Source organism: Poecilia mexicana, unplaced genomic scaffold (assembly GCF_051168715.1).
Source record: "Poecilia mexicana isolate PSO_F unplaced genomic scaffold, ASM5116871v1 scaffold_1, whole genome shotgun sequence".
Classification (NCBI taxonomy): domain Eukaryota; kingdom Metazoa; phylum Chordata; class Actinopteri; order Cyprinodontiformes; family Poeciliidae; genus Poecilia; species Poecilia mexicana.
Window position 1 is genome coordinate 2,304,086 of NW_028263370.1, and position 20,367 is coordinate 2,324,452.

Here is a 20,367-nt window from a genome sequence, read left to right on the forward strand (position 1 = left end):
GCATGAAAACATATGTTGGAGTGGACGGCATCATCTCTTTGAAATACGAAAGAAATTTTAAATCTTTGATGGCATCTACCAGAAATCTAAAAATGTCATCATTGGGTAAATAAGCATAGAAATGGCTCATCAGACACTAAATCAGTGTTTTCCCATGGCCTCTCAGTGGTTTAACCTAAACACATACACGGCACACACATACCCTTGTTTTTTGGGTTACCTTTACATGTGCTTCAAGAACATTGTTGAAAGTTATTTACCTTGTAAATGGTAAATGAAGCACTTAGCTGTAGAGCTAATAAGCACAAACATTCAACAGTGTACAGTTCTGTACATCAAACATACACTTCTCAAAAGTTAAATGCATAGCAGAATAAGTAGATAAGCATAATAAAAGCAGATGACGAGGAACAGGTGATTCTACGTTGTATTTACCTCTGAAGCTGTAACCTGGATCTGGAAATGGCATCAAACTCACTTAAATCAGATTTTATTTGCGGCTTGGGAAATCTAAGGCTTATTAATTGTTGTGCTCAATGACCAGGCTAATAACTCTTAGCAATATAAGTTGTGATCAAGGTAAAGTTAAACCCAATATTATATTTTCACTCAACAAAGAAATTTCTTTCTGACAGGAAATGAGATAGATCTCTCTCAAATGATAATAAAATTATTATTACATGTCAAATAATATTTATATCCTTCTCAATAATCAGTGGGAAAATCTTTGTTGGTGCAGTGCAGCTATCAACCTCTTGTAAATGTTGAGCAGCTTTTCATATGTTTCCACTGGTGTCTTGATGCTTTAGCTTTGAGAATGATCTCCAAGTCTTTGAGTTTAGAAGGCTTTCATGCCATGACCCTAATCTTTTTCTCCCTCCATAGATTCTCAGATTCTTGTTGAGAGTCTGGGGGGGAGGGGCTCCTTCAAAACATTAGTATTACTAGTCAAAATAAATAGTGTGGTAAAACAAAAAAAGTACAACAAATGGGAGAAGTCAACATTCTCTTCTAGTTCTGATGCAAAATGTTGAGTGTTGCTTGGAGAACTTTGTATTTACTGAAGTGGTTATTGTTATTAAAAACTTAAAAAATGGAAAACTTTGGGCAAAGAGGAATTGCAAAAGATCTTCCACATAGTCCAACTTTGGCTAATGTTTGGCTAATGCTATTGACATGAAGGGGACATGAAGAGGAGGAGTGTGTTAATACCTTCATGTCAGTGTTAACAGGAAGTTTACCTTTTGAAGTGTGGTATTGGTAATGATGGTAAAAAAATAGTAATTATTTCCAAACATCTTATTCAATTTTTTTTATACATGTATACAGTTATGCTGCTGGAATCAAGGTTAATTTATTATTTATAAGCTTTTTTTATAAGCTTTAATACATTTTTACAAGAGAGGTTTGGATGTATTCATCTCTAAATAACCACACTTTTTGCATTCTTTTGTAAGGACCAAATCTATCCAGTTCCAAATATAGAGTGAAATAAATCCTGCTTTTCTTGCTCTGAACTGACTAAATGTTTGTTATTCAAAACATACCTGGCAAATACTTCTTTTAACAGGACCAATCTGCAAAACCCTTCTCAAGTTTACACATTTCTTTCCAACAAAAACTGGCTACCTCATTTGTTTAATGAAACTATTACATTATCAGGGAGGTAAAGAACATATCACAACATAAGTTTTTATTAACGATATAATGTTTCTTGCTCCTTATGTCCTTTTGACTTGACAATTTTAATCCATGTGACAAAATGTTTTGACACCCCTGTTCTACCAACTACTCTTGAGAGCTGAACTACGTAACTTTAATAAGAAATATGTTTTTACATATTTGTTAAAACTGTCACCATGTGGTGCCAGCATAATATGAGATAGATGATCTGTGAAAAGATCGATCTCCTCCCTGTGCTCTACTTCTATCTGACCAAAAACAACTAACCAACCAAAACCAAAAACCACCAATCAGAACCAGAACGAGGGTCTTAGCACTATCAATCAACCTCGTGTATGTACTGTTCAATGTGATAATGGCAGAGAAGCACCTTATTTTTCCAGGAAAACCATTTACTCTCCATCAAGATGAGCAGTGCATACAAAAGCATGATTGACTGCGCCAAAACCCTCCGCCTGGTTCTGATTGGTTGTTTATAGTTAGAACTGGGAGAAGGCAGAGGAGCTCAATTTTTTTCACAGATTATCTGTGTCATACCATATATATATATATATATATATATATATATATATATATATATATATATATATATATATATTATATATATATATAAATTTAAAGGCTTTCATCCTGCACTTTCAAAGAAATGGAGTCAAGTTAATGTAGGTGTAACAGTTGACAGTGGGGTATATCCTGACCAGTGGTGCTTTTTGATCTGGGCCATAGGGCAGTGGCCCAGGGCAGCAGTAGAAAGAGAGCACAAGCACCAGATTAAAAAACAAATCTGTCCAAGCACTTTGGACAAAGTTTCTATTTGCATTTACGTGCTTGCTGCTGTGCAAAGGAAGACTATCTTACATACCTTGTGTGGTACTGTAATGCGTTTGATCTTGTCCCAGAAATGCATTTTCACTGGTTGAGGGATAGCAGGAAGGGGGCTGCCCAATTTATCATTCATGCAAGAACCACCACCGATCCTGACTGAGAAGCATAAACATCATAGACACCAAATATCTGATATGGAGTTAATGGAGCAGTGGTTGGACAAGCTCTGGAGGGAAGATGCCCACTCTGCCGCGGCAGCGTCCCCTCCAGCTGAGGGAGCTGGAACAATCCAGCAGGTCAATGATTTCATCGCGCTGGAAGTGGAGGTGGGTGGTCTGGGAGGGGGTGTAGTCGCAGAGAGCACGGGCCACCTGAGGCTTCTGCTGAAAGACAAACCATGGTGTCAGACACACAGGTGTGCAATTATCAGCTGGTGATGAGAAGAAGTGACTTCTTGTTATGTGTCATACCTCTAAAACTGGTTTGAGTGAATGTGCAGAGGTCTGCCAGTCTCTTGGAGACTGGTTAGGGTGGCAGTGGGCTGAGTGAATGGACTCCAGCGAGTTGCTGTTATATGGGTTGGGGTAGGGGTTGCGTCCAAGATGTGAGTTCAAGTGAAGGGAGGAGGGGTAATGCCTGAGGTGGACCACTTTCTCCATGGCAATGCTGTGTGCTCTGTAGAACTCCACTAGGCGGTTGAGGGAGCAGAATGCCTTATCCCAGATGTAATACTGACCACCGTCCTCCAGGACCCTGAAGTGCTCCACCCTGTCACCATAGCTGCCAAATGAGAGAGGAGCATAAGAGTCAGGTGAAGAAAGGCAGGTATCTGTGCTTTATTCTGCTCCATCATCTTCTTCGCCTTCATTCCTGGTGTCTGTTTCTTTGTTTGCAGGAATTCACTCAAGCCATTCTGCGCATACCTGGTGTGGGGGAAAAAAAGAACACAAACCTTTTATGACAGCTCATCACCAGGATCGTTTTAAGTGAAGTGCCTTGAGAAACATTTGCTGTGAAGTGGAACTTTATAAATGAACTGAATTGAATCTATAATCCACAGGGTGATGTGAAAAATTCAAAGACATTAACCCAGTAGCTGGTAAACAATTTCAGCTTCTAAAGAGGCAAAGTAATTCAGTCGCTACAGTGGTTGAGTGGCGACTGAATGACTGTTGTCAAATACTTTTTGTTTTGTATGCATAATAACCTTAAAACCCCCTAACCCTATCCCCTAACTTAAATCAGGTTTAGCCTTTCGGCTATACATTTTCTAAATGCTGTGGTCACACCTCCACCAAGCAGGTAGGGCAACCGCAGTCACAATGTCACTGGAGCCGCAGCAATGGAGGTACAGAGGCTGAGTGCTGAAAACTTCATACAAACAAACAGAAACTTAAATCAGGAAATAAAATATATTTGAAGTCATATTTGATATGTTGTTATGCTTTTGGGAATCTGTTTAACCCACATGCAGAAACACCATCAGGAGATCAGAACAGTTCTTTAGCTTTATTTACAACTAGTGGCAACAGCGTGATAATGCAGGTGTCCAAGACAGAAACAAAACCCACACTGGGAGTCTGGCTCGGAACACTGGGGACAAAAGAGAGACGCGAGTCCAGCGGGGAGCTGAGGCAGGATGGTGCTAGTGGCACTTACACGTACAGGCAGCCAGGCAGCGTGACCCGCCAGGGAGGGGCGCAAATTGGGAGGGGGGGGGGGTGTAATCGACTTTTTTGGGGGCAGAATTATTGTACGTAGCTGGACATAATCCAGTGTTTTTCAACCTTTTTTGAACCAAGGTACACTTTTTTTAATTGAAAAAATCTCGAGGCACACCACCAACCAAAAATGTAAACAAAGATACTCTGTAGCCGCCTATATTACATATATAGTCATTCTTATCAAAGTGTCTTGAATAGGAATCAAATAAACACAAAAATGTATTTTTATTACATTTTACATTTCTTATTTCAAATTGCACGTAACATGTCCACTTCAAAAATACACCTGAACACCTGAACAGTCCCACAACACTGTGGTCTTAAATTTAAAGAAGTTGTAGAAAACTTCAAAGTGTTTTACAAACTAATCCACAAGCATTTTTATAGCTGGAATAAAGAAAATAATTCTTATTCTGAAAGAAGCAATAATATTTCGGAAAGATTTCATTGTTACAATATGAAGATTTGCATGTACAAAATGTCAATATCTGTATATTTTACCCGTCTAGTATGAAACCTGTGCATGTTTGGATGAAAACAGCTGATTTCCTGGCAGAAATTGAAGAAGGACAAAGCTCTTCCTCAACAGCTCTCAGTCTCTCTGGTTTCAGTTTTTATAGTAGCCAGGCTTGAGAAGCTCACTTCACACAGACATGTTGTGGGAAATGGACCCATGTTCTTTCAACTACTGCTGAGCTTCACTGTCTTTTCCATCACTGTCGTCAGTCTTGCTAGATATGATCTCACCACTACCTGTAACCATAGACATTAATAAGTAGACGCCTCATGAAGCGGGTCAGCCCATTGCTGCGTCCGCCATATTGAATGTGGAATATGTGCCAGTAAGCTAATACAAGTAAATGGACTGAACTTTATAAAGTGCCGTTCTACAAAGTATTTTAAGTTAATACCTGCCATTGACACATTTTCTCACACACATTAATATATTTGGCAATCAAAGAAATGACTAAAGATAGAGTTTCTAACTTTTGATGTGATTATTTAATTGTTTTGGGGCATTTCTGAATAAAGAGCACAATGTTTTATTTGATAGAAATGATTCTGATAATTTCTATATTTACATTGATGAACAGACACATATTTACAGTGTTTAAAGAACATATTTACATAATTCCATAATTTAATGTACATTTAACGTTTCAAGACAAGAAACAAATAATTTTCCTGTATATTTTTATACGTTATTGAGAAATGACTATTGATTTATAAATCAGTCATTGTCAAACATTAAAGTACATATTTTTTTTACTTTTTTCCAGAGAAAAAATATTTACTACAGTATATCAACTCTGCTATTGACAGCAAAGAGTGAAAATAATTCTAACAGAGTAAATTATTTTTTGTTTCATTATATAAGCAACATTAACACACTAATACTTCAGATTGAGATATTTAAAAATACACAAAAAGTGAAAGAATAAAACATTTATTTATTATACTGGGAACACTGGCCACAGGCAGGGCTTCAGTCTGCTGGTCTCACTGGGAGAACTCAATGACTTCTGAGACGTCCTGGTTCACAGGCTAAACCAAGGATAAAAGAGAAATTATCCAAAAGTGTAACAGAAAATACATATATGTTTCCTTCACATTCATAAGACATTTTCAGCATGTTGGGCTCTGACTCGTAGCATCTTTATAGCTAAATACTGACATGGTGAAGCTGAGCTGGAAACAGACTGAAGAACAGCAGCTCCAGCTCTGATCCTGATGTCATGGTGGGTTTTGTTTCGAGCCCACATGCAGGAACACTCACGGAGAGGAGGAATAAATGCAATAGTTTATTTTACAATATGTACAAGTGATTTGACAGAGCTACTGAAAGGGTGACAGCGACCAGGAACTCCGGAGCGGCTGCAAGCGAAAGGGGAGATGGTGAGTTGAATGACGGTGGGGAACGACCAAACTCCTGGAATATAGTTTAGTGCTTACTTGTAGTAGAGAACTTTGGAGCTGCGGAGGGGACTGGTTCCAAGTAATGGAGTTAGAGAAGTGGACGTTGGAAGGCCGACGACGGACGTGGCGTTGGAGGGCGGACAGGTAGATCAGAGTGGAGGCGTAGAGGACCAGCGGTGCGAAGCGAGCTCCCACCTGGAGAGGAGTTTTCAAAGGGTAATCCAAAGCTAGTAGGACTTGGGGACTCCAGGGACACTTGAAGGCGTCCTGAAAAAAAAGAGTGACAAGAGACTGATCAAAAACTGCACGAAGAAACCTGGAAACTACTCTGAATGGTGACTCAGGAGCCTGATGTACCACTAAAGGCAAACACTCTGGCAGAGAAGTGCTGGAAGCCCGCTGCTAATATACTCCTCCTGGGAGGTGATGATGATATCAATCAGGTGACTCCTGTTGAACCTGTCAGCGCCCTCCTGACAAAACCGAACCACTGGCGCCCTCTTCTGGATAGTCGGTGATGCTGAAAAGGAAAACAAAACTAACCCCACAACCTGGTACCCAACACCTGACTGATCTTTCCTCACTAAATCCTCTGGTTTTTAATGAACTTCTCCTCTAACAGTAGTTTCTCATCAGCTCTCTCTCATTAGAAAACAGTATGAAAACATTAGCTGCTACGCTAACAATCAGCGGTTATTTCGGGCCAATTAAACTACATAGGAAATATTTTTCGGTTGTTTATAAGCTAGTTTCTGGCTGCAAAGTCAAGTAATTCTGATCTTTCATCCTTACCTGGGGAAGGTAATGCCAATGAATCCAGTTTGTTTCGTAAAACGGTTGAAACAAGTCCACACAGCACAGGACTTAAGGAGCTCCGATCGCCCTGCTGCCACATAGAAGATGGCGGACGCTGTTACGTACGACTCAGCGCTCCATGAGGGGTCTACGTATTGATGTCTATGCCTGTAACATTCACGAATCACTAATTCTCTTGTTTTAATGTAAAATGCTCTGTATCTACTGCCATCTAGTGGTAAGAAAAATACATGATTACGCCGCTAGCCACTACTAACCATGGTTTTGTTCACACCAAGCTTAAGTGCAGCGGCTTTATTTCCCTCCTGTAGTGCCAGATCGACAGCCCTCAACTTAAAAGCTGCACCATATGAGTTTGAAAACATTTCTCCGTCGTGCCTGCTGCTAGCATGTGGTTGTTCTAAATGAAAATTAACGCGTTCTTCTTTGATCTACAATTTTGACTTCTAATGATTCACTTCCTGCTAGAGAGCTAACATCACCTGCATCCAACAGCTTTACTCAACTCAATCTGTTAGTTTGGGGAAAAACTGTGAAAAGTTCTTTGCGTTTTGCTGGTTTGCTGCCATGATTCTAACACACCTGTGTAGCTCTGCACAGCAGCAGCAGGTCTCCCTCACTGCTGCACAGGTAGCGCGAGCGTAGTAGCGCTCATGTTGCGTTTAAAGGCGGCTCGGAAAAACAGGTTACCACATGTTAACAACGGATTAAACAGTTTTAACTGCTGATAAAAGTGACAGAGGACAAAGATATGGGAAGTGTGGAAGCTCAGGCTGTATCAAATTGACATAGGAATAACAGAGAGTTGGCCATTCTAAGGTAAAAACCCAGTGCATTACAGCGTTCATGTTTTTTTTTTTGTTTTGTTTTGTTTTTTTTTTTATCCAGACGACTTCCCGCCCCCTCCCTAGGGGGCGCGCCCCACAGTTTGGGAACCTCTACTGTAGGGTATTTAGTTTTTATAAATTTTAATAAAATATTTTCACAGGAATGTCACCATGTTGTTCACGCTGCAATACATTCTGGGTAAATGACGTGTAATGGTCCAACTGCCTGGCTCCTCCAGCCAAAACAATGATGAGTAACGTTATAAAGCCTTAATTTGAAACGGAGCGCATTGAAACCGATCGGAACGTAGAAATCAGAAGAGGTGTTGAAGATGAGAACCAAACAGAGGAAGAGAACAGAATTGGCCGTAGCAGCTGGTGTTTTGCTGCTGCCTTCAGCTTCATAAATGAAACAGTGAATGACACTCAACTCAGGTCGGACTGTGTAACACCTGTTTGGCATCCACTGTGCTGTGTAGAGTCTGGTGTGGTGGTAACAGCGACAGCGACACCGAACCTCCATGAGTCCGGTCGAATCGGTGATGGCCATACGTACCGCAGCCAGTCAGGGGCGGATCTACTGGGGTGGCATGGGGTGGCAGTTGCCACCCCAAACGAGAGTCTTGCCACCCCTGTTGCCACCCCAGCTAGCGACAATGAATTCAATAGTTATTGCAAATCGGACATTAAGCGCATAAAACGCTTTTTTCCGACAACATTGAATGCAACACAATGTAACCTGACACCCACTGCTAAGTAGCGGGAAGTGCGAGAGAAGGACAGAGCGCCAGCAGCATTGATGGATATATACATTACTGGACTGGACATTACGTGACTTATAAGTCACACATACGCCATTGCTGTCCATTGAGTCAGGAACATCGGTGGTCAGGAAACTACTACAATCACGCAAAAAATCAGAACAACGGACGCAATGTTTAGCAGTTAATTCAACCATAGATAATGGAAACAAGGGCTTCAGATTTCACAGGTGAGGAAAACGTTTTAATTTAAAGATTGAACAAGTGAGCAGTGGGTCAGTTATACTAGCCTAACTGTTGCTGGCCTGCTATTGACTTTGATAGCCTTAGCATGTGCTGCACAGTTCGGTGTGTCTTGGTTCAGTTAGCACTAAACAACCTGCCCACCAAGTCATCAGTAGAGCAGCTGTTTAAATCAGTTAATCAACCACCGCGGTGATCAGGCGAAAACTTATCACAATATAAACATTAAGCCTGACGACATAATGCAACAGACTGGATGTTCTGTTTTAGTGGTTTTGCTACTTTTTTGTGTGGGAAATATTTTTGGTATTGATTCCCCTGATCGGTAATCTCTGCTCTATCGTTGAGCTGTTTGTCGGTTGCCATGGCAACGGGTCGTGTAATACCGACATACAGAGCGAGAAAAGGCGGAATAGAAGTTGGAGCCTTTTTTATTTTTTATTTATCCATTTGAGTTTTGTTACTTTATTCTTAAATTTCCATTTTTTGTATTACAGAGTTTATTTGTAGGTTGATAATTGTTGATTTTATTTGTTTTATTATTTTCTAAATTTAGACAGGAAGTAATGTGGGTCAGACCACTGTCTATAAGCGCAGGGGCCTGGTGAAGGACCAGCAGGCATTTGGGTTTGGGGCCGATGGTTTTTACCAGAGCAAGAGTGGTAGTGTGGTAACACTAAGGTAGGGATCTGATACTCTGCTCCTCACAGTAACCAGAAGTTGTCAACTGCCAGTAGGCTTGAGGTTCGTGACCAAGGACAACCAGACTTCCAAAAAAAAAAAAAAAAAACATTTTATTGTTTCATGTTAAAAAGACAATCAAAACATAAGGAACACAATAGGAAGGGACTGTACAGTACTGAGGCCTACCAGCAGGGGAGGGCGGTCCAAATGGGAACTTGTTCCTAACAAATGTATAAATCCAAAATAAATTACCCCAAACACTTGTGAACAAGCATTCAATCATGAAGAAATCCCAACACCGGCCACTCACACAACACACAGTTCCAGTCTCCCTGGAGGGCCCTCCCACTACCTTCAGCTCTCAGCCTGGAGACAAAAGGGTGGGGTTAAACAAACAAATACAAAAAAACAAATACTACAATTCAAACTTGGCCAGAGACTAAAATGAGGTTACCTCAAACATAACCAGTTAAAAATATCAATACTTTAATAGAATAATCTAAAAGAACCCATGGCTGCTACCCACAGCAAGGCTGGAGGCCACACAAAAAACAAACATGTTCCAAAGTAACATTTAAACTAGAGATGTGCCGATCAGGTTTTTTCCTGCCGATACCGATACCGATCACCCATGAGGGCCGATCACCGATACCGATCACACAATTATTATTATTTTTTTATCATAAACACTACCGGTTACATTATGTGGAAAATTATTTTTTCAGAGATTATCTGTCTCATGTTAGGACAGCGAATGTTTTAATACGCATGTAAAATTTATTTTTTAAGTTATATGCTGCAGCTTTGAAGCAGAGGTTCGGTGTGAGAGTCACTACCAGGTGGAGCAGAAGCGAAGCTAGGGTTAGGGGTTAGGGTTAGCTGTTGCTACCTGTAGCGTAGCAACAGTGAGAGCAGAACCAGCGTCTTACATCGCAGCTCGAAGACTTAAATAATTTTGCGGGTTATTTGTTTAGCTTTCTGACCGTCATGCTAATCCGGGTGAGTGTTTGTAGCTGTGCGCTGCTTTACCTGCTATCTGATCCTCCGTATGTCTTTTTTACTGCAGTGAGCCTCGATGTAGCCAAACTCCTCAAGTATGGCATTGTTTTATGTTGTACTCGTATTAGTTTCGTTGTGTTGATGCATTTTGACCTGCTTCAAATTTCCTCCGCAACACGCAAACTTCCCCATTCACTCAGTGCGATATAGTTCCACATCGCTTAGGATTTGTTGCTGCACGTTTGCGCAGAGTGAAGGAATAAGGAGACCAGCTGCACAGGCAGGTTGGAAATGAGATGATCGGTACTGGCAACAAGAGCCAATGATCGCCGATCACCGATCATGCACTTTTTCACGAAAATCGGCCCGATTATGATCGGTGACCGATCGATCGGCACACCTCTAATTTAAACCAAAGAAAACCCAACACTAAGAAACCTAACGAGACAAAACAAATTAAACAAAGCAGTTACAAAAATGAAACAAAGTAAACTAAACAAACAAACAAAACAAAAAAACAGTGAAACAAAACAGCAGAGTCTCCAGTGAGCTGCAGCAGTGTCAGAGCTGGAATTGAATCAAAAGGTTAGTAGGTGATTTACAGAAGATGGAAGCCAGAGGAGACCATCGTCACCTACCAGAGCTGGATGACTTCACCCCAAACCAGAGGATCCTTTCCGGCCCACAGCAGGAGGATCAGCTTTCCAATATGTTCTATATATAAATGTTAATTTTGGTGTTATGGAGCTGTATGGGTGCAATAAAACAATACATACCTGTTTTATGTGAAAACTGCAGTGGGGAGGGTGAATTACAGCCACACCCCAATACCAAGCAGGAGACTTCCAATGGTTTCTAGATTTAAACAATTCAAGTCAAAAACACTGAATTTGTAGGTCTTATGCAGGAGAAACATTCCTTACTGATGTTAGAGTTTAAGACCTGGATGCTACCCAAGCAACCTTCCCAATGACACGTGAGCAAATGCCAGCATAAGCAACCAGGTGAGAAAGTCTCCCTATATACTCTCCACCCATCATGAGGTGATTAGGGGCCAGGTGTTTTGAATATTGAGGCAGGCTTCTTCCTGCTACAGTAGCATGAGAACAAATGAAAGTTTGATCTCTGTAATTGTTTGGTGAAAGAGGAAAATAAATCACCAAGAACAATCAATAAGTTTGGACATTGAACCTTCTTTTGCCCGTGTCGAGAAACATGACCCCAGTGCCTCAGTAGTGGTGGAACTTTTATTGGATGTTTGGTTTGGCAAACAATCAGAAGTGGTTCTGTCTTGTTTGGTTCTTCACCTATTTATCAGCTTTATTGTACCTTTATTATGGCGCACTGCAGCCGCTGCAATTCCTAAAAACAAGCGACAAAAACTGAGCTAATCCCCTGTGTTCGCAAAACGTGGAGATATTTATAACAGTCGTCAAACTACGGCTCCTACAGCATATTTAAAATAAAACGATTGACCAATATAAAGTTTCATTGTGATCATTGTTATGTAGAGAGTGTAATGGGCTGACTCTGCTGACTCCCACTCACATGTGATGGACCTGTCATGTGGGGGGGGCATCACGGGAGCTGGAGGACCAGGACTGATGCTGATCTGACAGAACACCGGAAGAGCGGAGATTTCAGTGTGTGTCAGCAGTGAAGCTATTCAGTTGAGTGTAACGGTTTGTTAGAGAGGCGAGGTGCAGACTAAGGAATAGCAGCTCGCTCTTATTTCTAATAAACCCTGTTGACGGTACTACATCTGCGGTGTGTTGGCTTTATTACAGTATTTACTTGCAGTACAACACTTTAAAAGGTAATTACAGGATTGAAAAGGTAGATTTCCAGTAAAATACTGGTATCTACAGGCGCCAGCTTTTTTTATTTTTTTTTACAGTTCTTTCAGAAAGAACGGTAAAAAAAATTAAAAAAGCTGGTAAAAAAAAAACAAAAACTGACGTCTGTAGCTTGTTGAGAAAATAAATTTAAAATGAGCTAGTTTTAAAACTTATCTTGTCTTGATTCAAATGCCCTAATTGTGGTTTTGAAATTAGTAATGTATTCTGGCCTATTGGCCTTTATGTTACTTGTAGTTACAGCAGATGGTTTGCTAGGATCATTTGAACTGCCTTTTGTCTGTGGGAAAACAATACAGGAGAATTTCCAGCTTTTCACACTCATTTGTGAAAGGCCGTAAACACGGCAGGGGTTTTAGGCTTCAGATAGAGGGTCAGAGACAGCTCCTGGTTGGATGAGCAAAGATACGCCTTATTTGAATAAATTAAAGATAAGAATACGCCTTTTATTATAAAACTTTCTACACAGAAGTAACAAATCATATTTTGCTCTTGCAACTTCTCCAAAGACGTCTTTGCTTTTTGTTTGTCGTTTCCATCTTTTGTCTTTTTCTCTCTCAGGTAAATTCATGTGTTGTTTGTGCTCTAAGGTTTCTGATGTTTTGTGATGTGTTTGTCTGGTGATAGTATGCATCTGTCTTGAATAAATACTGATTATTGTGACGCTGTTATCTCTGCGTGATCTCAGTCTTTGCGCACAGCATTTTTATGAACCCAGGCATAAGAGGATTTAATGAGTCAAAAGGTTTTTAAAGTTCAAGAATTTTTCCTCTCTTAACAAGCTGTACAGACGGCAGGTAGCTGTAGAAGAGGTTGTACACCCCGCACCAAGCAGCTCACCCTGGAACACTCAGGGTGCCAAGCTGAAACAAAAGTCTCACACTGCGGATCCCATGAGACAACTAACAGGGAGAACCCCTCACCTGGACGAATCAGCATGGCCGGCTCTGAGCTGAAACCCACCTTCAACTTCAACTCCTGCTCCGCCAAAGAAAAGTGAACAAGCAGCTGGAACCAAAACATCTCCACAGATCCCGCTCTGAAGGACAAAGCGACCAGCCCAAGCCTCAAAACATTCCGACTCTGTGGGAATCTCACTGAAAAACAGATTTTCTGCACTTCAGCCTGAGCCTCTGAGTGAAAACCTCACCTTCAAACATCAACAATGAGGCAAAGCCAACACATCCATCCACCAAAGCTCCGAAGGACAAAATGACCACCAGGAAAACGAAAGGTATGCAAAGAGTGCTTATTGTTGGAGATGAAACAGTAAATGGAATCAGTCATGTTTGCAATCCCAAGAAAACGAGAGTGGTTTCTTTTCTTGGTGACACTGTATCTGATTTGACTCACAAAGTGCACTCTCTAACCGCTGATCAGCCAAACATGGAGACTTTAGTTGTGCATGTTGGAGCCAACGATCTGGCAAAGCAAAAATCTGAGATTCTGAAAAAGGACTTTAATATTCTTCTGAACACTATGGGAACATTAAAAATTAAGTTATTTCTCAGTGGTCCAATTCCATCGCCTCAATGGGGAGACGAAAAACTCTTCAGGCTGGATATGATAAACAAATGGCTAGGGATGTGCCGATCAGGTTTTTTCCTGCCGATACCGATCACCCATGAGGGCCGATACACCGATACCGATCACCGATACCGATCACATAATTATTATTTATTTATTTATTATCATAAACACTACCGGTTACATTATGTGGAAAAAGGAACCATGAATTCACCTTAATTTAGACAAAAACTTGTTTTTAATAACTTTTTCCAAGAAGAAAACTAAACAAAACAGGCTTTGTGCAAATTGTACTGGTATTGATAATACTGTCTTTAACAGACTGATAACATATGAAGGCTCTGAAGAGGCTAAATAATGCAAAGAGCCAAAATAAAACCTCTCAACAATGCCAAGAAGTTCAAGTATAAAACTTAACATTCAAAGGCAAAAACAGGATCCATTACAATAAACAATCCAGAGTTACTGAATGAAAACTTCCTGATAGCATGGCGGCTAGCTGATTACTGCTAGCTCTGATTGGCTGTTTCTGACTGAGCGGAGTAATTATGCAGAACAGGAAGGAGATCGATTATTTTTTCAGAGATTATCTGTCTCATGTTAGGACAGCGAAAGTTTTAATACGTATGTAAAATTTATTTTTTAAGTTAGATGCTGCAGCTTTAAGCAGAGGTTCGGTGTGAGAGTCACTACCAGGTGGAGCAGAAGCGAAGCTCCGTCTGTCAGATATTACTACCTGTAGCGTAGCAGCGGTTCAACAGGAGAGCAGAACCAGCGTCTTACATCGCAGCTCGAAGACTTAAATAATTTTGCGGGTTATTTGTTTAGCTTTCTGACCGTCATGCTAATCCGGGTGAGTGTTTGTAGCTGTGCGCTGCTTTACCTGCTATCTGATCCTCCGTATGTCTTTTTTACTGCAGTGAACCTCGATGTAGCCAAACTCCGTCAAGTATGGCATTGTTTTTGTGTCGTATTAGCTTCGTTGTGTTGATGCATTTTTGACCTGCTTCAATTTTCCCCACAACACGCAAACTTCCCCATTCACTCAGTGCGTTATAGTTACACATCGCTTAGGATTTGTTGTTGCGCGTTTGCACAGAGTGAAGGAAAGAGGAGACCAGCTGCACAGGCAGGCTGCGAATTGAGAAGCAGGTGATCGGTATCGGTAAAAGAGACAATGATCGCCGATCACCGATCATGCACTTTTTCACGAAAATCGGCCCGATTATGATCGGTGACCGATCGATCGGCACACCTCTACAAATGGCTGATTAAAGCTGATTAAAGCTCTGCCAGCTCAGTAACCTTCATAACCTCTGGATCTACTGGCAGCGCTTTCACCTCTTTGGAAGAGGCGGACGCAATCTTAACAAACATGGAATAAGGCTGCTCACTGCAAACATTTCTAATTTTATCAACAAGGACAACAATGTGATCATCACTTCAGAAGAACAGGCTCAGGGATGTCTGGCTAGGATGGAACCCTCCGCTTATCAGAAACAAACTGATAAAACATCAACTGGGGACAGAATGACTGGTTCCCCTCCCCCTTCTCCGCTCCCTTATTATATTCAGTCGGTTTTGTAACGTTTTTAGCAATCATGAGTCAACAATGACTGGGGCAGCCTACTATATATAATCTACTGGGGCATCATTCTATGTAATTTTACAAGCTATTGTAGGCAAACAGATGTTTCATTAAAAACAATAATGTGTGATTTTTTTTGGCATACACTAGTTGCATAGCATACCTATGGATAATTAAAAAGCTGCCTGGTGTTACGCAGTGCCCTGATTATTGAACACATTTCATTTACCCTCAGTGATTAAATGAGTCCCATGTCACTTTGCTGTTGACCCAAATAACAGCACTTCATCCTCGCTGTGCTTAATGTGTGTGTCAGAGAGATATTTTTGGTGCATTGAGTTCTCATTGAGCACATTTAAACTGTCCTCGCTCTGATGGGCTTAACACACGTTCAAGTACTGGTGAATGTGTGTTAGATGTGGATGGAAAACAATCATCAGACTATCTACACAGTAAACATGAGATTCTGACAGAACTACTGTCTGGACTGTTCGATCCATTTGCAACTTGTCTTCTGGCATTTCAGACTAGCTCCTCAGGAAAGATGACCACTTTTTTCAGGTGTAAAAACACAGATTCGAAATGACAACATAATTGACAACATTTAAAACATTAGGGGTTTAAATAGAGACTTCAACAGATAAAGAAAAGCAGACTAAATGACAACAGTTTGAGTGATGGATCTTTAGAAAGATTTTGACGTTACCTTTTGGATATGACAAATTGTGTCATATCTAAAAGATTTTAAGATTTTAAAAGGACTCCCCCAAAGCATTTTTTTTTAGATAAATAGATATAGACAAACAGAGAGACAAATGCTGCTGCCCCAGCAGATGACAGCAGAACACATGATGCTCTCAACAACAAACTTAAAGAAGATCTGCAGCATCTAGGTTCAAACCTTGAATGATCTTATCTTCCTCAGGAAGTACAATTACTCTGTCCCTTAGGTGGCTTCACTAATGCATCTCCAGTCCAGTCTGTTGTCCAGATAAACACCGAGGTCTTTATATTCCTCAACCACCTCCACTTCTTCTCCCATGATGGAAATAGGGTTTGATTGAACCCTATTTCCATCAAACAATCATCTCCTTTGTTTTGTTTGCATTCAAGTTGAGATGATTGTTCCCACACTATGACACAAAGTGGTTCACCAGGTCTCTGTACTCAGCTTCTTAAAAAATAGATAAATAAATAAAAATACAACCTAAAAAATACAACCCGACCTGGACCGAGTCCATAGACATGTCTGAGCTCCATCCAATCCGACTGATTAACTTTAATTAGAGGCTCAGGCCTCTAATTAAAGCCTGAAGTAAACCCAACATTGTTTTTATTGGGCCCTGCCATAGTAATGCATAGGAGAACCTTGCACTATTATTCTTCACCTAAAATAAACTGCCGCTTGCTTTTACCTTTAATGTGGCCCGAACTGCAGTGTGCACCCTCACAATATATATCAAAATGTGCGGCTTGTTCTCATGTAGTATACTATTACATCTGTTGACATTTCAAGTAACCATGGTGACGTTATTAGGAAAAAACAAGACAAAATCAAATCAAGACAAAATCAGAAGCTGTGTCCAAATTCAAGGTCTGCATCCTTCGAAGGATCGGTCTGCATAGACCGGGTCCTTCCAAAGCCATGCATAAACTAAGACCGGAAGAGAAAAGCTGTGAATTTGGACAGGTCTACCCTTCACCAACAGTCCCCGCCGCCACCTCAGCGTAACTCATGTTGCCTAGCAACCGTGACAGCATGAAGCAGAGAGCAGCGAAGAAAAAAAACAACGAAGCTGAAGTTTGTTTTTTTAGTCTTTAAAAATAAGGGCGTCCCTTATTTTTATTTCTGAAAGGTGGCAACCCTACAGCACTGCCAAAACATATGCACAAAAATCCTCAATAAAACATAAAATATTTGAAAAATCAGACACCAGACAAGTGAATAACAGCAACGTCATCAACCGGTGTAACGCTGAATTGATGCGGTGAAGCTACCAGTAGCAGGAGCGTGGAGCTGCGCCAATAAGCTAACAAACACTGAAGAGAAGAAGAGCTCCCATCAATGCAGTTGCAGCCAGGCATGTTTTAATGTTACACAATACATTTTTTGGGTGCAGTGTGTGATGAGAGGTGGCAGAGGAAGGGAGCCCTGGCAGTCCGATCCTCAGCTGCAGAAGCTGGCTCTTGGGACATGGAATGTCACCTCTCTGGTGGGGAAGGAGCCGGAACTGGTGTGTGGTTCTAGCCGGAACCTGTCAAGGATCCGGCTAGAAATAGTTGGTCTCACCTCGACGTATGGCTCTGGTTCTGGAACCAGTCTCCTTGAGAGGGGCTGGACATACTTCCACTCTGAAGTTCCCCACAGTGAAAGGCGCCGGGCAGGAGTGGGCATACTTGTTTCCCCCCATCTCGGTGCCTGTATGTTGGGGTTTTGCCCCGGTGAACAAAAGGGTAGCCTCCCTCCGCCTACGGGTGGGGGGACAGGTTCTGACTGTTGTTTGTGCTTATGGGCCGAACAACAGTTCAGATTACTCACTCTTCTTTATCTTGGAGTCCTTAGAGGGGGTACTGGAGAGTGCCCCTCCTGGGAACTCCCTTGTTCTGCTGGGGGACTTCAACGCTCATGTGGGCAATGACAGTGAGACCTGGAGGGGCGTGGTTGGGAGGAACGGACATAAGGGTGTCCATATGTGCACTTGGCACCAGGACACCAGTTCGATGATTGACTTTGTCATCGTTTCGTCGGATCTGCAGCCGTATGTCTTGGACACTTGGGTGAAGAGAGGTGTGGAGCTGTCCATTACCTGGTGGTGAGTTGGCTCCAGTGGTGGGGGAGGATGACGGTCAGACCTGGCAGGCCCAAACGTGTTGTGAGGGTCTGCTGGGAAAGTCTGGCAGAGTCTCCTGTGAGACGGAGCTTTAACTCCCACCTCCACCAGAACTTTGAACACATTCCGGGGGAGGAGGGGGACATTGAGTCTGAGTGGGCCATGTTCCGTGCCTCCATTGTTGAGGCGACTTATCGGAGCTGTGGCCACAAGGTTGTCGGTGCCTGTCATGGCGGCAACTCTTGAACCCGTTGGTGGACACCTTCGGTGAGGGATGCTGTCAGGGTGAAGAAGGAGTCCTATCAGGCCTTTTTGGCCTGTGGGACTCCAGAAGCAGCTGATGGGTACCGGCAGGTGAAGCGGCATGTGGCTTGGGTGGTTGCTGAGGCAAAAACTCGGGCGTGGGAGAAGTTTGGAGAGGCCATGGAAAAAGACTTCCATATGGCTTCGAGGCAATTCTGGCCCACCATCCAGCGTCTCAGCAGGGGGAAGCAGTGCAGCACCAACACTGTTTATAGTGGGGATGGTGTGCTGCTGACCTCAACTCGGGACATTGTGGGCCGGTGGGCAGAATACTTCGAAGACCTCCTCAGTCCCACTAACATGCCTTCTGTTGAGGAAGCTGAGCCAGGGGACTCTGGGTCTGACTCTCCAATCTCTGGGGATGAGGTCGCCAAGGTGGTTAAAGAGCTCCTCGGTGGCAGGACCCCGGGGGTGGATGAGATTCGGTCGGAGTTCCTTAAGGCTGGATTTTGTAGTGTTGTGTTGGCTCATGCAACTCTGCAATATTGCATGGCCATCGGGGGCAGTTCCCCTGATGGCCATGGATTTTAGATATCTACAACATAAGGTTTGTATTATCTCACGTCAGAGGGTACTGTAGACCAGTTTGGCCACGCCTATGCGTGATTCCACTGGAATCCAAAATTTTTAGTTGGGGGACAATTTTGGGTGACGTTTGGTGAGTTTTTCAATATGTTTAAGGCTCCAAAAAGCTGCGTGCTTTGTTGGAAAAATAAGAAATCCTGCGATTACAATAGGCCTTCACAGTGCTTCGCTGCTTGGGCCTAGTTAATAAATTCTGTCTTTTTGGAAGAAAAACATAAAAACAATGACATAGAACTATTTTAGCACTACTCCCTTTGAGTTAGCCTTAACTGAAGAGAAAGAGTGTTTAAAGGTGTGGTGCATTCACTGACCTAACAGAGAGAGAGAACTCTCCTGGAGCTGATTCACTTTCCCTCACTAGAAACACTCCAGTATCCTGCCAGCACAGTCGTTGTTCAGCCTCCAGTCTTGATATTGCTCCTGCAAACCAGCTAAAGAAACAAACAGAAACTATTAACTTAACTGCAGATGATTCTTAGCTAAATCATGTTTAGTTTTAGTGAAAAGTGATGGCTGTGACACATCAAATCTAGAAAATCATTAGAAAAAATTAGTGTTTCTTATTAACACAATTTGGATAATAGATTATTTACAGATGAGGGTGCAGAGAGATGTAGTTCTTAGGTATGAATCCACGTTTCCCCTCAATCTCAGCTGTGAACCAGAAAGAGTCTTCCTCCATTTCTACCACCTACAGTGCAAATCCACAAGCCTCCGTTACTCCATGTGAAGATGCAGAAAAACCATTCAAATATGCAGAGATATGCAGCATGTCTCCATTCTTACCTTGATGATGTCTCCTTTCTGGAAGCTGATCTCATCTGCCTCTGATGCTGTGAAAGAGAAGAGAGCCGCAGCCTCCATGGTGCACAGTGAGCATCCACCACAGTTTTACTTCACAAGTGAGTAGAGTGGAGTGGAGTGGAGTGCAGTGTAGCGCAGCACAGTGGAGAGATGGCAGGGTGAGATAATCAGCATGTTTGTGCTGACCTGCTGCAGCTCTGAAGTTAATGGTGAGCGATTCTGAAACATGGGTCACTGTGTTCGTCCATGTGATGGAGTTGTGGAGAGGCTGTGAGCATAAAGAAGTACTGACTGCTCTCTCAGTCTCCATCTGAGCAGTGTGCACCCTCCAAACGCTGGGCATTTAACAAAGAGTCTCTAACCAAGGGACAGTGGTGACATGGAAAACTTGACA

The 20,367-nt window shown here is 42.0% G+C and overlaps 1 protein-coding gene and 1 long non-coding RNA gene across 4 annotated transcripts; both read right to left on the reverse strand.

Moving 5' to 3' along the window:
- Positions 1–2,708: 2,708 nt before the first annotated feature.
- LOC106911989 (GRB2-related adapter protein-like) lies at positions 2,709–20,033 on the reverse strand. Of its 2 annotated transcripts, none has more exons than XM_088004196.1 (5): positions 19,956–20,033; positions 19,763–19,860; positions 19,481–19,600; positions 2,979–3,288; positions 2,709–2,888 (listed from the first exon to the last, which is right to left on the reverse strand). In XM_088004196.1, exons 1-5 carry the CDS (start codon positions 20,031–20,033, stop codon positions 2,709–2,711), a joined length of 786 nt encoding a protein of 261 aa, XP_087860322.1. The 2 variants fall into 2 exon arrangements, with proteins under 2 accessions (XP_087860322.1, XP_087860305.1); XM_088004179.1 differs by having other exon boundaries at positions 2,709–2,891.
- Positions 5,212–6,792, reverse strand: LOC148161033 (uncharacterized). 2 transcript variants are annotated; one of them, XR_015762503.1, is made up of 3 exons: positions 6,507–6,792; positions 6,186–6,416; positions 5,212–6,107 (listed from the first exon to the last, which is right to left on the reverse strand). It is a non-coding gene; the product is annotated as an uncharacterized LOC148161033 (long non-coding RNA). The 2 variants fall into 2 exon arrangements; XR_015762496.1 differs by having other exon boundaries at positions 6,186–6,792.
- Positions 20,034–20,367: the final 334 nt, after the last annotated feature.

Excerpts from the sequence above, each read along its gene's own strand:
- LOC106911989 (XM_088004179.1), bottom strand. The coding sequence starts at position 20,033 with ATGGAGGCTGCGGCTCTCTTCTCTTTCACAGCATCAGAGGCAGATGAG. Across the intron at positions 19,601-19,762 it reads ATCTCTCTGCACCCTCATCT|CTGGTTTGCAGGAGCAATAT; the intron begins GTAAATAATCTA and ends TTGTTTCTTTAG. Across the intron at positions 3,289-19,480 it reads GAGTTCTCTCTCTCTGTTAG|CTATGGTGACAGGGTGGAGC; the intron begins GTCAGTGAATGC and ends CTCATTTGGCAG.